The 15,518-nt window shown below is 42.4% G+C and overlaps 1 protein-coding gene across 1 annotated transcript in view; it reads left to right on the forward strand.

Annotated features, from left to right (window-relative positions):
- MYO15A (myosin XVA) overlaps window positions 1–15,518 on the forward strand; it is a 126,693-nt gene that overhangs the window by 80,752 nt on the left and 30,423 nt on the right. Inside the window, exons 43-49 of the mRNA XM_078592867.1 lie at window positions 3,987–4,114; window positions 4,558–4,617; window positions 4,809–4,884; window positions 5,735–5,850; window positions 6,541–6,659; window positions 7,213–7,354; window positions 8,608–8,719. Coding sequence (XP_078448993.1) covers window positions 3,987–4,114; window positions 4,558–4,617; window positions 4,809–4,884; window positions 5,735–5,850; window positions 6,541–6,659; window positions 7,213–7,354; window positions 8,608–8,719 — 753 coding nt within the window. The remainder of the gene's footprint in view (window positions 1–3,986; window positions 4,115–4,557; window positions 4,618–4,808; window positions 4,885–5,734; window positions 5,851–6,540; window positions 6,660–7,212; window positions 7,355–8,607; window positions 8,720–15,518) is intronic.

Here is a 15,518-nt window from a genome sequence, read left to right on the forward strand (position 1 = left end):
CACGGTGTTTCGCTCCATTGCCTTTGCATGCTCAGCAAAGCGCGGCGTCTCTGTGAGGTTTGGAACTGAGACCATTATCAACGGAGGTAACCTGCTATCAGATGGCACCCAGACTCCAGCTTTGGAAAGGAATCAATGCTGCCTTTTCCAGTCCTTATAAACTCATCACAACATGATGCAGACATGAGTGCTAATTAATGAGATGATGCACTTTGGCTTTGGAATGGAGTGCACCATCCTGGAAGGGCATGTGCTAAGCACTCACCATTGTCCTTTGTAGATGACTGTATCTTCCAAAGCTGGACTCTCAATCTGGCCCATTCATCGTTCATTCGTAATAGAGGTTTTGTGGGTTAGATCGCGTAAATATATAAATGTGTCGTTAAAACCCGCCACCACCCGACACAACCAACTAGTAAGGGTTGTCACGTAAACAGAACGTGGCCAATTCGTCACTAGCACAGCACACTGGTGTGTTGGAGAGCCAAGCCACAACATTACAATCTGAGTACGACGTTTCGCCAGTAATTACAACCAGCTTCATCAGGCGACAGCCAGATTTGTGGAGAAGTCTACCTGTTTCGTTCCTAATATAGAGGCGTAGATGTGGTGACCACGCTTCTGCGCTCTTGCACAATGTGGGGGGGATTACTGAGGCAGCGTACATTATGCATGTGCATTATGCGAGCCCTTAGATTTAATTACTGGCGAAACGTCGTACTCAGATTGTAAATGTTGTGGCTTGGCTCACCAACACACCGGTGTGCTGTACTAGTGACGAATTGGCACGTTCTGTTTACATAATAACCCTTACTAGTTGGCTGTGTCGGGTGGTGGCGGGTTTTAACGACACATTTATATATTTACGCGATTTAACCCAAAAACCTCTATTATGGATGATATTGGTCGCGAATGCCTACGTGTTAAACTCATCGTCCATTGTCTGCACTTTCTGGTGGAGGGTTCTTAATGTGTGCAGAGGCATATGTGCTCTCCCCTAGTGTTGTTGTCTTGACATCATTTCAGCCTTTTCCTCTCAAAATGCACAATGCACAGTGTATAGAGACCGATCGTATGTGTTGCACATTCTGTAATGTATGTTGAAACATGTTGTGTTTTAATTTAAAATTGAGACTGGGCCAAACTTAACGGCATCTGTGATTGTGCAGATGTGTGGTTATACGAGCAGCCTCGCAAATTAGTAACTTCCTTTTCCCTCAGCCACTCAATACCAATTATTGCCGAGACCAACTTTCTCCCAGTTTTGATAATGGGAAGTGTTTGCATATTTTTTAAAGAACAGTAACAATAATGCCATAAAATAAATACAAATTATATATGTTTAGTTTTACCTAATTTCACCACCATCACAAAACGGCACAAATACTTGGTGTTGGCAATGTTATTACATGAGCAGCCTTCTTTACCATTACCATGGTGAGCTTCTTTACCATGGTGTGGTAAAGAAGGGAATGGGGAATCCATATCAGTGAGATGCTCACTAAGAGGACAGCCAAATGCAGTTCCCTTCAGCAACAATGACCAGTGTGGTCACGTTGGCTCAAACAACCCCCATGCCTAAACACATCTAAAACATGCCCCCAAACCCACGCCAAAGAAGTTCTGGATCCACAAGCCATAGCATTGGCTGGGGGAAGGTAAAGGAGATGGGGGTGCTAGGAGTCACTGGGTACAACCTAGTCAGCTTCACAATTTTACAACTTCTACGTACAACATGCCTACTCTGTCAGCTACTTGCCATTTTCCATCTGTAGATCATGGTGACATGTTTGCCTAGAGTTTGAAAACTTTCTCATCGCTGCAGTTGTGTGCTTGGCCTTAAAAAAAAAATCTGCTTTGAAGCCAATAGTGGATTAGTGTAGTGCTTCATTATGGATGTAACTAACACAGTGATGTTCCATGGTGTTTACTTACTCTTGACATGTTGATATGTTGTCATTATCTGCATGTCAATGATTATTTTACAGAATTATGCCAGCTCAGCACGTGGGATATCAATCCAGAAAGTGGAGAACAAAGGGACCATCGTCATTATTAATATTTTTGAGCTTGGCACGGGGAGGGGGTGGATTAAAATATCCCCTTGCGTAAACAAGCATCAGCAGTGCCCACATCTTTTGGTGACTCTAAACCAAAGACATACCTGTCAACCCATACGGTTTACCCCGTATTCTTGTGTAGGGAAATTGAGTTTTCCGGCCCATAAGGCCGTTCCAATACGGACAACAAAAATGTGTCTATTCGTTTGTGTTTCTCCCTTATGATGGGACTTTGTAGGATGAACGTTGAGATTTATAAGGGCACGGGGTGACCAATAAGGTCTGAATTGGTCTGTAATGAGGTAGGCACTGATAAGGGTTTTACAGGCATGCAAAGATAGCGGTTGTGGAACATATTGTACAGTTCATAACAGGTTCATGAATCTACCTCTGAAAATATTGCCGGAAAATGGTTACCATATGTTAAACCTTGCTCTATCGGGGTTTCTTATTGCTTTAACTATTAATTGTTTGGGTGCAGTGGTGGCACAGTCGGTAGTTCAGAGCTCTTTGAATCTGGCGACAAGAGTTTTATTTCCAGCACAAGGCCAACATCAGTGGCTATTGATAACACTGGTCAACACGCTTTTTCTGGCACAAGGTATTCCAACGGTTTTAAGGTAATTTTGGGGTGCTGATTCCAAATTTGGTATCAGTTTTTGTCTATCACATCAGGTTTTTGAGATATCAAATATTGCATTTTCAATAAAAATTGCAGAAGAAAAATATTAAATAAATGTGGATATCTACATAAAATGATATTATAAACACACTATTTTAAAAATACAGCACCATATTTTAACACTAAAGCAGTCACTGACTCGCAGCAACTTGCAATCATAAGTGACAGAGTTAATTTCGGGTAAAATCAAAGAAAATGGGGTATGCCGATAGCATAAAAATGATATGTGATAGAGCAAATCTGAGATCAGATTTGGAATCAGCACCCTGAAATGAGTCTAAAACAGCTGCAAAAAATCCAGGCCAGAAAAAAATGATTTTTTTTTTTGACCAGTGTAATTTAACCAGTCCTGGCCACCCTGCCATTTCACAAACCCAAACTGAATAGCGTGGTCAAAACATGGCAGCATTGGGAGGCCTTCATTCAACAGTAGATTGATAAAGGGATCTAAATTATTATTTACATCTGTTTCAATACGCAACGTTTTTGATGCCTATTTTGCTTTGATTTTCAGCTGCAATAATTTAACTCTTCAAATGGTTTAGATCCCATCCCTACCTGGTAAAACTGTGCTATGTGATCTAAAGTTAATTGTAATAGCCCTTTCACGTGATTTATGAACGTTTATCATGGTAAATAAATCATGGCAGTTTTTTCTTAACTTTTCGGGTGAATAGTTTTTCATGCGCTGAGCTTACCGCACCAAACAGTAAAACTAATATGATTTGTTTTCGGGTCGTATCGTGTGGTGTTTGGCATTATGTCCGACGTTTCACTCCACATGTGGGGAAGCTCCTTCAGGAACGACAACAGGAGCAACACGTAGTACAACCATAAAACAAATCAGAGAGCTGTACAGCACAACAGTGGATACCTACGTGATGAAGTCATTAATATTCTTAGGTTTTTTCGGTAAAGTCACGTAGGTAAAACATTAAAATTAATAAAAGTAAAATAAAATAAAAATCACGACGTTTCGGAGGCAACACAAGCTTCCGTCTTCAGGTGGAACCGTCACAGCCATCACAGCTGTCGTGGCTGTGACGGTTCCACCTGAAGACGGAAGCTTGTGTTGCCTTTGAAACGTCGTGATTTTTATTTTATTTTACTTTTATTAATTTTAATGTTTTACCTACGTGACTTTACCGAAAAAACCTAAGAATATGAATCCTTGCAGTCACGAAAGCTTTAAATCTAGAAGTCATTAATGCCTTGAATGGGGATTGCATCTCTACCTGTGCTAGAAGAAGATTCAGGATTGTGTCCCATTGAGCCTGAGGAGGAGCGAGTGGAGACTCAGCTGCACCAGCTGCCCACCGACCACACGTACATCTACAGCAAAGTGCCCTGGAAAATCCTCCTTCGCAAGGAGGCATGTGTCCCACCATCTGCTCTATATTTGTCCTTTTAAGGCAGTGTTGTTGACACGTTTGTTGATTTTTGTGTTTGTTGTTGCCGTTTGTGCTCAGGGGTCTCTCTTTCTCACAGGCATGTTACCATGCAGTCGTGTGGCATGATGTCGTCATATTGTGTTTGTCATTGCTCCTGACGAAATATTTCTGAAATAACAAAAATCAAAGTTCACGACCATAATTAAAGGTGTGGGTTTTTAAAAGGCGTTTTCCATGTGCGTGCTCATTAAGCACGTAATAATGTAACGATTAATGACTACAGTTTTTTTCTTTTGGCCGCAATAATTATATCCCAATATGTTCGTGATTTGTATTTATTTATTATTCTCTATGCTGTAGGTAATGGCTTTGCATTACCCCTTTCGACACTTTAATGAATGTCACCTCCACTGTGGTTCCACAGGTGTTCTACCCCAAGGAGAGCCTCAACAACCCCATGGTGGTGAATCTCCTCTTCAAACAGGTGTGGACACCACCCCCTCCCCCCCACCACCACCACAACGGTTCTCTTTCAAAGATAATTCAGAGATGCTTTAATTTTTATTTAAGTAATAGGAAGCCCCCCTGAATGCCGCTGTGAGGTTTGTGAAGTTGATGCTCATACACAATTACAAAGGCTGAGCTGATAGTGTATCGTGCTGTGTACGTGGCCAGGTTGTCCACGACACGTTCTCTGCGACGTGCTTGCGCATCACTCCGGGCGAGCGCGAGAAGATGAAGAGCATGCTGGGTAAGTCTCCCACACATTCGTCGGTAAATTGGAGAGTTAGGATTGTGTGGTGCACTGAATCGGCTAGGGGTAAATACATTGTGTGGCGTGTTTTGATGGCGGGCATTCTGACAGCAATAATGGGTCACTAATCGTGGTGTATGTTTTTATTTATTTATTAACAGAAATATTACGTAGCTTCAAATTTCTGGTAGTGCTAACACAGCGGTCTGAATTTGCAGATGTCAGAAGAATTGGCTTCTGGTTTGTATTAGACTAATATTTTTTATTATAATGATTGACATGGTAAATTTTTATGACTATTTTGATCTTGATCTTTGCTTTGTTGCACATTTGTCCTGTGCATAGCTGGTGTATTTTCTTGTATTTATAAAAAAAAATAGTGATTATTCGATCAATATACATGTGATTGCAGAACTTTCCCTCATGATGATCTCCACCATAACCCTGGTCACCTCGGACAATTGTGTAATTGTGGGTTGACTAGTGGGTCCTTTGAAATGTGTAATGTGGAATGGGGATGTTTTTTTGTTCCAAATAAGTGATGGATGAGGCAAAAACCCCACGTGATTCGGGCCTATTCAGTTTGTGTACAGCAGTGTCAATCTGTGTGTTGTGTGTACTCAAATTACCGGGTTACAATAGGAGTCCACATCCTTTGCCATGGGCTGCTGTGCTACCTTGCCTCATATGCAGGACTCAGTGTGAGCATTGCCTATTGCAGTGAGCACGCTCCCAGTTACATCACCTTGCCATTTAAATCCCATTAATCTGAGGCCACACACACCATTGCCCTCCAGAGTTTGGTTAGTAACGCAGTTTGCTGATTGGGAATGCGTCCGTTTGGTAGCGGACTGCCGTGTGGGTCCGGATGCCAGTTCCGCTGATGAGCTGCTGAAGAAGAGGGTCATCATGGCTGCGAGGGACAACTGGGCCACGTACTTCGCTCGTCTCTTCCCTGCGACGGTGCGCGTGTGACACTTTCTTTGCCACTGTAGGGAGTGGTAGTGTAGTGGTTAGCGCATTGTACTCTGAACCCCAGTGTTCCCATTTCGATGCCCAAATACTATCAACATCAGTGATGAATATCTGAACGAGCTCTGGTCATTTATATTGACTCGGCCTTAAATGAGTACCTGGTGTAGTGAGTAAACAGCAGCACCAGGGTGGGGACACACAGACATGCGGACATGTGTGATGCTGGCCACTTTGCCCGCCCGCTTGCGGTGCCAACCTTGATAGGCACACGCGAACACCTCTTTATCTTATTCTTGGTTCTTTCGGTAAAGTCACGTAGAAGGGAAATAATAAAATAATACAAATTTCACATAATAAAATAAAATTCTCACGACGTTTCGGCCACAACGCAAGCAGTCGTCCTCAGGTGAAGAAACAGAGCTGTCGGAAAGATAGCGTCGTAATGGACACTGCTAAGCTTGGCAGCGTATTTTAAGCTGGGTGAGAGGAGGAGAGCGCCTTTTGTTATTTTTAATTTTTATTATTGATTATTTCCCTTCTACGTGACTTTACCGAAAGAACCAAGAATATGAATCCTTGCAGTCACGAAAAGTTTAAATCGAAACCTCTTTATCAGTTCAGTCTCTAAGGCTCAACTGCGAGCCTGGACAATCTTCGTCTGTACGTGTTGGGGTGCAGGGCAGCGCGGGCACTGAGGTACAGATGCTGGGCGTCTCCCACAAGGGGGTGAAGTTGCTGGCGCCGCACCGAGCGCGACCCTCCGATCCGCCGCAGCTGCGTGTGCTGCACAGCTACAGGTGATCAGTGATTGGCGTCAATGAATAGTGAACACTTCACAACTGCGCAGGCTTGAGCGATTGCGCTGCGCAACCCTCCCGTTGTGCTTTCACGTTGTGCCGTGTGCTGTTCGGCATGATGAAGCACATGGGGCGAAACGTCGGACATGATGTAGAACAACAAGCGGCACAACCTTAAAACACATCGGAGAGCTAATGGCCACTTAAACTAACAAAACTCAACGCTATGACATTGCCTTAAAAAAAAATCTAATATATAATAGGGGACATTTCAGGCATTGGCCCATCTTAGCAAAATCATTTCTTTAGAACTGCTTTTTGTGTTTAGTCGTCCTTTCCCCGCACCTCTGATTAGCACGGTTGGCTACGTACGGTGCAAAAGAATATACATAAATTACATTTTCCTTAGCAAGTTAAACAGCATCCAACGTGATAATGTTAATTTGATCATATTTAAGGAAGTGATTGTTTTGATTGTCAGCAATATCAGTGAGCGAGCACCTGTTGTAAGAGCCGTGCGTGGAGCTTTAATGAGTACTGGTACCCCGTGCAGCTATGCGGACGTGCTGTTTGTGACGCTGCTGGACGCAAAGACGCTGGAGTTCATGCTGTCCCGCGACAAGCTGCTTCTCTTCTCTCCCAAGGCGGCCCACGTCAAGGCCATGGTCGACCACTTCATCACCGAGCTCAAGAAGGTGCAGCACTCCTCACTCTCCGAGTGGCTGATAGAAAGTTGGGCACCACCTGCTACCATGTACCAGCATTTTAACAAACGTCTTACACGTGTTCTTATTCTTGGTTCTTTCGGTAAAGCCACGTAGAAGGGAAATAATAAAATAACAAAATATTAAACTATAAAAATTCTCACGATGTTTCGACTGTAACACAAGCAATCATCATCAGGTGTGAAATCCACAGCAAGAAAATTTGAAAAAAGTGGCGTTTTTTTCTTAACGTCAGCACCACGGACAGCGATTTGGCAGTTGGCCAGATGGACGAGTCCATCTATGTTCGGGAAAAGAGGAGGGGGGAGAGAAGAAGAAATGGAATGCGGTCTGAAAGTCACCGTAAGCGTGAACACAATCAATTAAGACCCAAAATGGTTTATCAAAAAAGTCTTATACGTGATCAAATTACCCGGAATATGCAATTATTGTGGAAGTGTAATGGGATCAGCCCATTACACTTCCACAATAATTGCACCTCCGATTTACACGTTTGGCTACGTATGGTACGAAAGAAGTTCAACATACATACGGATCTCAGAAGCTTAGCAGGATTTGTGTCTGGATAGTGTATGGAAGGGTAACCACTTTGTACAAAATAGGTTATCATAGATCTGCAGGGTTACGTGGTGTGCAGCAAAGGGCAGTGCATACATTTTTTTATTGTTGTACTGTACTTGTGCTCCCCACCTTCACTAATATGTACTAACCAGTGTGTTGAAGTATAATCGGAATAACCCCCACGTCATGCATGGCGTGGGGAGACCCTCATCCAGCAGTAGATTCACAAAAGCGCTGTCCATTTACAAACACAATGATGATCACAAATTGTCTGGTTCACAATGATCGTGTCAATCTTAATATCAGCCTGGCATTGCTAGGAATGCGTGTTGATTCAGTGTCGGGCACATTCAGACATGCTTCATTGTTGATTCTGATTTTTGCTGTTGGAGTGGCCCGGTTGTATGGTGCCTTGAGATGCGGTGTATCGAGGATGCTTTATAAATACCAGTTGTACTGCAGAACCCTTAAATGTGTTTTGTTGTTGTACCGCATGTTGTTCGGCACCATGTCCAGCGTGCAGGGGAGCTTCTGCAAACACTGAGAAGCTCCCAGGATAAAATCCTCAGAAATGCAATAAAACCCGAAAACACAATCAGAAATCAGAAATCACAAGAGCCGTAAAGCACAACTGCGAAAACCGATGTCGCTGTACTGCACAGGACTCGAACTACGTGGTCGCAGTGAGGAGCTACTCCACGGAGGACCGGAGCCTCCTCAGTTTCCACAAGGGAGACCTCATCAAGCTGCTGCCCCTGGACGGGTTGGAGCCAGGTGAGGGTCGGCGCGTTCTGTCGGTCTGTCTGGGTCTACGTCTGGCCCTCTTGTAGTCCAGCATGCTCAGCTTGCTTGTCAGCACAATGTTTTTTTTGTGTCGTCTCTGTGTTTTTTTGTTTGCTTGTGTTGCTGACGAATTGCAAAATCTGTTTGTCTTGTGTCTGCAGTATTGTGTTCGAAATGTTCATAGTTTTGATTTGCCTCTGTTATTTATCTGTAACTCTCGTGATTTTCTGCTGGGTTGTCTGCCTTTTTTTGCTGACAAGTCTACTTATTCTTCAGTGTCAGACCATTCAAATTGTGTTTGTATTTATGCTTGGGCTTGTCTTCACGTGCTATGCATATTCAGTATAGCTGTTCTTGTGAGAGATGATGTGTGTGTTAATCTTCATGGACATATAGCAGTTTGCAGGTTACATTTAAGTCACATCACATGCGTGTTTAATTTTATTTGTTAAATAAATGTTGTTAAAAAAAAACGAATGATCCCGTTTAGCCAATTGCACGGCGATTTTACAAGGGAGATCCGTGGTGCGTGAGGACGGCAACAACAAAAAACCCATCATTATTGCAGAGGACAATTACAGTCTCCTTAAGGAATGTTGCGCAGCTAACAAGCGAAATATTTAATGTTCGAAAAACAAACATGCTCAAGTAAAATACAGTAGAAAATATCAGGCACAAGTGCAAAGAAACTCAATATTTTTGTGCAATGGTGATGTAGACACGTGCAAATTAAAAAAAATTACAGTGCAAATTTGTGGGGGGAAGAGCCGCCAAGAAGAAGTTAGGTACAGCTGCAAGTATGCTGTGGTTTTTGAATCCTTTATATTAAGTTCACTTGCTTGCTTGCTTGCGCGCTTACGACCGTGCAAATCTTTAGGTCGTTTTTTAACCCACTTCCCGTGATCCAATCGAGCTGACATTTTGCACACAGACTCGTTGTGCGTGACAATTTATTTTCGTGAAATTTTTTTTCCTCAATTTTCCACTTTTTAGGATTTTTTTTTTCATATTTAATTAAAAATACCAATGTGATAAAAATGAAACTCTTACTCAAGAAAAACAGAAATGAATAATAAAATAAAACCGATGCAACGCATATAAAGGATTTATAGTGAAAAACTTTGTTTTTACGGGTTAATTTTTTGGTTTAATGGGGAAGTAAAGAGGGTGGAGTTAAGGAAGGGAACCAAGCTCTAGCTGAGCGACAAGGGTGTCCCAGAAACAGGAAGCAGCAACGGATTAGTCCTCTTTACCAAAGTTTTAGGAAATGGAGTTTTTAGTCGGAGGCTACGGGAGGGGTTTTAGAGGAACTAAGCGGTCCTTTGGGTCGTCAGCAGATTTTTTTGAAGATAACCTTTAGGATGAAGACAGCCCAGTGTGCGGTTATGTGCATTATTATAAATGCCCATTCAGTGTTACACTCCATGAATGTGTGTACATAGTTGCATGATCATGTCTAAGATTGATTTTAATTGCCAATATTAGTAACAGAGGTGCTCTTGCACGGATATGCAAGTGCATATCTATTCTTCTTACACCATGCATGTCACTCTGCGATTGCATGAGCTTACTCCACCTTGCACATAGTGCACGTATGCTTCAGAATACAGGATGCACATAATTCTAGATTCGAAGCTTTCGTGACTGCAAGCATTCATATTCTTGTGTTTTTTCGGTAAAGTCACGTAGGTAAAAATTTCAAACTAAAATTAATTAAAGTAAAATAAAAATCACGACGTTTCGGAAGCAACACAAGCTTCCGTCTTCAGGTGGAACCGTCACAGAATTGATCTCACTTGATGCAGCAATCGTGCTGTGACGGTTCCGCCTGAAGACGGAAGCTTGTGTTGCCTCCGAAACGTCGTGATTTTTATTTTACTTTTATTAATTTTAGTTTGAATTTTTTACCTACGTGACTTTACCGAGAAAACCCAAGAATAGGATGCACATACTGCTGCACAGCAGCAGATCTATCTCTGCACGTGCATCAAGCAAGCCACACAGGGTAACGATGCGCATTGTGACTCAGCCAGGTGCCCAGAGACGTCCTTCACTTTCCAATTCGTTCTCAATCTTTGCCGTCTCTCTCTGTTCCTCCTTCTCCTTGCGCTCAATCTATGTTTTTGTTCTTTTTTCTCTTCTCGCCACCCTTAACTGGAACAAACTTCCCCTCCACATTAAACAGTCACCTACGTTCACTAGTTTCCGCTCTGCACCCAAGACTCACTTAATTTCCTAGCTCACCTCACGACCCCTTAATCCCCCCCTTATAAACGCCACCGTTACTTTTTACTCCTCATATTCTCATATGGCTTTTACTCATTCCCCATTCATTAAATCCATTCATCATCACTATGAGACCTCCTTTTCCAGTGGCAAAATATAGTGATAGGTTTTTACCCTTTCAACTGGTACAAAAACTGACACCTTTATACAAGGCATCATGTTTGCAATAACCACAACACAAGCAGTCAAAATGCGAACAAAAAGAAACAACTCTGCTAACGATATGCACTACTTCAAGGACAGTGCATATCATTATCATTATAAGAGTTGTTTCTTTTTGTTTGCATTTTGACTGCTTGTGTTGTGGTTATTGCAAACATGATGCCTTGTATAAAGGTGTCAGTTTTTGTACCAGTTGAAAGGGTAAAAACCTATCACTCCATTCATCATCGTTTACTATCATCAATTTCGCTTTCACCGAATTGACACAAAGCAAATTTGCCCATTTCTTCCTCTCATCTATTTCATTCACCTCATCCCCACCATTACATTCATATGTAAAATTGTGATTTATTTTTTGTAAAGCGCCTTAATTAAGGCGCTATATGAATTCCTTGAAGATAAGATGAGATTATCTCACACTGCAGAACGATTTTGCTCCATGGCCATCCTCGAATCCATGGAGGTCTGCGATTAAACAGGAGGAATTATAGAGATCGTCTGTCACATGCTGACAACAGGCTCCTAACATGCTGCTCATATATTGGAGTACAAAACAGGCTATGATATAGCACTCGTAACTCCGAGTAAATGGCAGAGGAATGACATCGGGTATTAATAAATTCACGAGAAATCTTACGAGCCGTCAGAACCACTGTTAAGTTGGTGCTCTCTAAATGTTTTGTGGACCTTCGTATGTCCGTTTTCTCTGTTTATTAATGTGTGTGTGTGTCAATATTTATCTTCTGTTCAGCTGAATCCTGTGAGAGGAGACGCTGCTTAAGGGAACTGGAGATGAATGATGTTTTTTTGATCCTCAATCACCCCTTGATACCCCAGCCCCATCCCCACCACTCCCTTTCCTCCGTCCACTTTTCTGGCGAGTGGCACAGTGTGTGTGTCAGTCGTCACACAGGCGATTATAAGCTGCCTTGCACAAGCAATTGAACAGTTGGTCATTGCGTTTTTACTCTTGTTAGCAAGCACAGGCTTGTACATCAATGCAGATCCCGATGGGCATTTTACAACTGTGGAACATCTATATATATAGACTACAGATAGCATATGCAATGTCTGTCCATGTGGCTCACAGATGATATTTTTTTCTAATCAATGGCATGCAACTATAACATTCTCTTCCGCAAGACAACAAAGTAAGCAGCGATAGCTTTTGAGAAATGTCAATTACAAGTTATCCATATAACAAGTAAGTGCTTCACAAAAACATGTGGACAGTTTAATGTTGAAAAACAAGTGGTTTTGTTCTGCTTAATCTTACAAATCTGGCAAGGTAGACACTTGACCTCCAAGGTCATTTCTTATAGTGTCTTCCTCTTGGTCAACGACCTCTGGGTGCCACTGCAATGCCTGTCTTGTTAACCTGTCACCTTTTGGAGAAAGGGAATAACCTGGGGGTTCAATAAAACATATTTTTGAGATCTGGTTCAGGAGCATAGCGTAGATATTTTCCACCACTGAGCTACACGGCCACCAATTCCTTCCTGATTCCCGTACTTTGACCCCACCTACTGAGCCTTCCACCATGCCGCTGCCTTGCCTTGCAGGCGTCTGGTACGGCTGCCTTGTCAGGAAAAGGGTGGTTTTGCTGGAGGGATGTAAGCGAAACGCCCCTGACTTCGGTGGGTTAGAAGGCGGGGAGGAGGCGGGGGGCATGGGAGTGCTGGTGGTGTTGTGTGCAGGGTTTGGCTGATGCGAAAGATCCCTCCCTTTTCCCTCCCCCTTCCCTCCCCCTCACCCAATGACGTTCCCTCCTACAGTTTTCCATCCTGTTGTCATTATTGTTGCTGTCCTTGTGTTTTTTTCTTCCCTGGCCATTCCTGGAGCATGATTTTCTGCATGAATTTGAAGTGCAATCTTTGTTTTGTTGGTCTTTGTGAACAATTGTGAAACTCTGTGATGCTGCTCCCCACACAGACTCCCACTGACCCACACCCTAACACACATGTGCAGTCATATGCTGTGTTTGTAGGTGTGTATGGGCCAGTCTGAGGTGGTGCTGTGGAATTTACAGTGTAGCAACCCAAGTTCAATTCTCGCCCTAATTATTAAAAAAACAGAGGCACTTGGTCTCTAAGCCTGGCCCTGGCTTTGGCCACTGACCACTGGGGAGACGAATGTGGCTGGGCATGTGTGGTACTTGCTCCACTGCTGTTACGTGATCTTTTCTGGTTTTAATAGGTGGCAACAAACATTGCCCAGAGCCTATGAGGTGAAAAGAGGAAGCTTTCTTAGGGAAGAGGGGAGCATAGTCAGGAGGTTGTGGGCATCTGTGGTTCCACATGAATTGCAGTTCTATGGAAAATTTCACGTTGTTTGTAGACGGACCATTTCACATAATGCAATGATCTTTTTGAACCTTTGTGTATTTCTTCAGAAAACATAGTTGGCTGTCCCATAGGAACTATTTATGCTAAAATAAAAAGTACAATTTTACTAAATGGTTCGCATCAGAGGATAATACAGCAATATACCTCATTGTACTGTACTGCTATGTCCCCACATCTATGTTCTCTGCCTTCATCAACCTGCACTGACCAGCATGGAGAAATATGGCCAAATTATCCCTACGACCCAAATCTAGGTCTAGATTGAAAACTCATTTCCTGCGAACTGCTCTTTGTGCTTAGTTTGTTGTCCTTTCCCTGCACCTCCAATTAGCGCAGTTGGCTACGTACGCTATGAAAGAAGTTCAACATATATATATAGTGTGGGCAGGCCTCATCCACCAAGGAATTAACAATAGGGCTCTATATACTGTATATATATAATTGCACCAGCTTTGGAGGCACACACTAGTCATCCTATAATCTTGAGGTGGGGTTTGAGGATCATGAAATGGTGTCACCTGCTTGACATTCAACCACCCATCCGAGCTCTATTCTGGCTACAATCTGCTTAATTTACAAGATCTGACAAGATTGGGCACATTCTGGATGATTTGGTCATGTACAAATACACCACAGTAATTATATCAATAACTGTGGTCGTAAATTTGACACAGATAAGAGGATGTATGAGCGTATAGGTTTCACTCACCAGGTTTTATTTTTTGTCTTCCTGGGGTACATGAATCAGTAAATTAACATCTCTAGCTCGGGATTTATTTTAATCATACACGGTTATCGATTTTTTTTATGTCTACGATTGTAAAATTAAAAAGGTTCCAATAGTTCGATTAGCAGTCAATGATACACAATCTGGGAGATTTCACTGCACTTCCTCAGCGCATTTGTCGCATGTTGCAGAGGTTCGTGGTTCGAGCCCAGCGGCCGCCCTGGTTAACACTGCTGCTGTTTGAAAGAAGAACACGTGTTGCTTGATTCACTTAACAGTAAACATTAAAGAGATTTTATATCGTTATTCACGAAACAATGGCCGTGTGCTTGCGTTCTGATTCAAATTTGAAAATAATTAACCACAAATTAAATGAATTTGGTAAAGCCACGTAGCAACATTGCACCTATTGTAAATCCACTGCAGACTATAATTGTCGGTGAAACACAGCGTCTTCATTGTAACCTTGCGCTATAATAATTGCGCCAACATCAAATTGACTAATGATTTGATTTATGGTCACCGATTACACTTGTCTCGGCCTTCCTCACCATCTGACTTGCACCGTGAGCATGAGGCTTTTGTCTCTACCTTATGAAGGCATTGTGAACTATATTTTTCGTTGTCTTTTGAGATTTATCCAAATCTTCAAGCCCGTGCACCCTACTCTCCCACTCGCAATGCAAGCAATGACTCGCTGCCCGTGTTGCTGGTCTAGTTATTCGATGTTAATCTGGAAAAAGAAGATGTTACGTGATGTCTATACTCTTTGGCAGAGCCTGCCAGTTGCCAGGATATCAACTTCCCTATTGTGATTCCAAAGGCTCTTTCGAAAACTCGTAGAGAATAGGTAGAATGAGTAGCCTGAAAACAAACTGTACGGTCACAGTAAGTCGAAGAAGCTAATCAGGGTGTGCTTGATTCGGCCAGTTACAAACCAATCAGACAAACATATTCTTAGGTTTTTTCGGTAAAGTCACGTAGGTAAAACATCAAAATTAATTGTGATGTTTTACCTAAGAATATGAATCCTTGCAGTCACGAAAGCTTCAAATCTAGAATCAGACAAACCTTGGAGTGGTTGCCACCTGCCATTGTTAACAAACCAGCCATTCATTCTCTCCCATTATTAATACACCATCCACTGAATCCATGTCTATGTGTAAATAAACCAGCTACCGCTTTGATAACAAAGAAAACTACCGGAGATATTTTCCTTCTCATTATTAGCTGTGGCGTTCCCGATTGTGATGACTCATTTGTCTGCACA

The sequence above is a fragment of the Lampetra planeri genome, chromosome 1, assembly GCF_965212315.1.
Source record: "Lampetra planeri chromosome 1, kcLamPlan1.2.h2, whole genome shotgun sequence".
Classification (NCBI taxonomy): domain Eukaryota; kingdom Metazoa; phylum Chordata; class Hyperoartia; order Petromyzontiformes; family Petromyzontidae; genus Lampetra; species Lampetra planeri.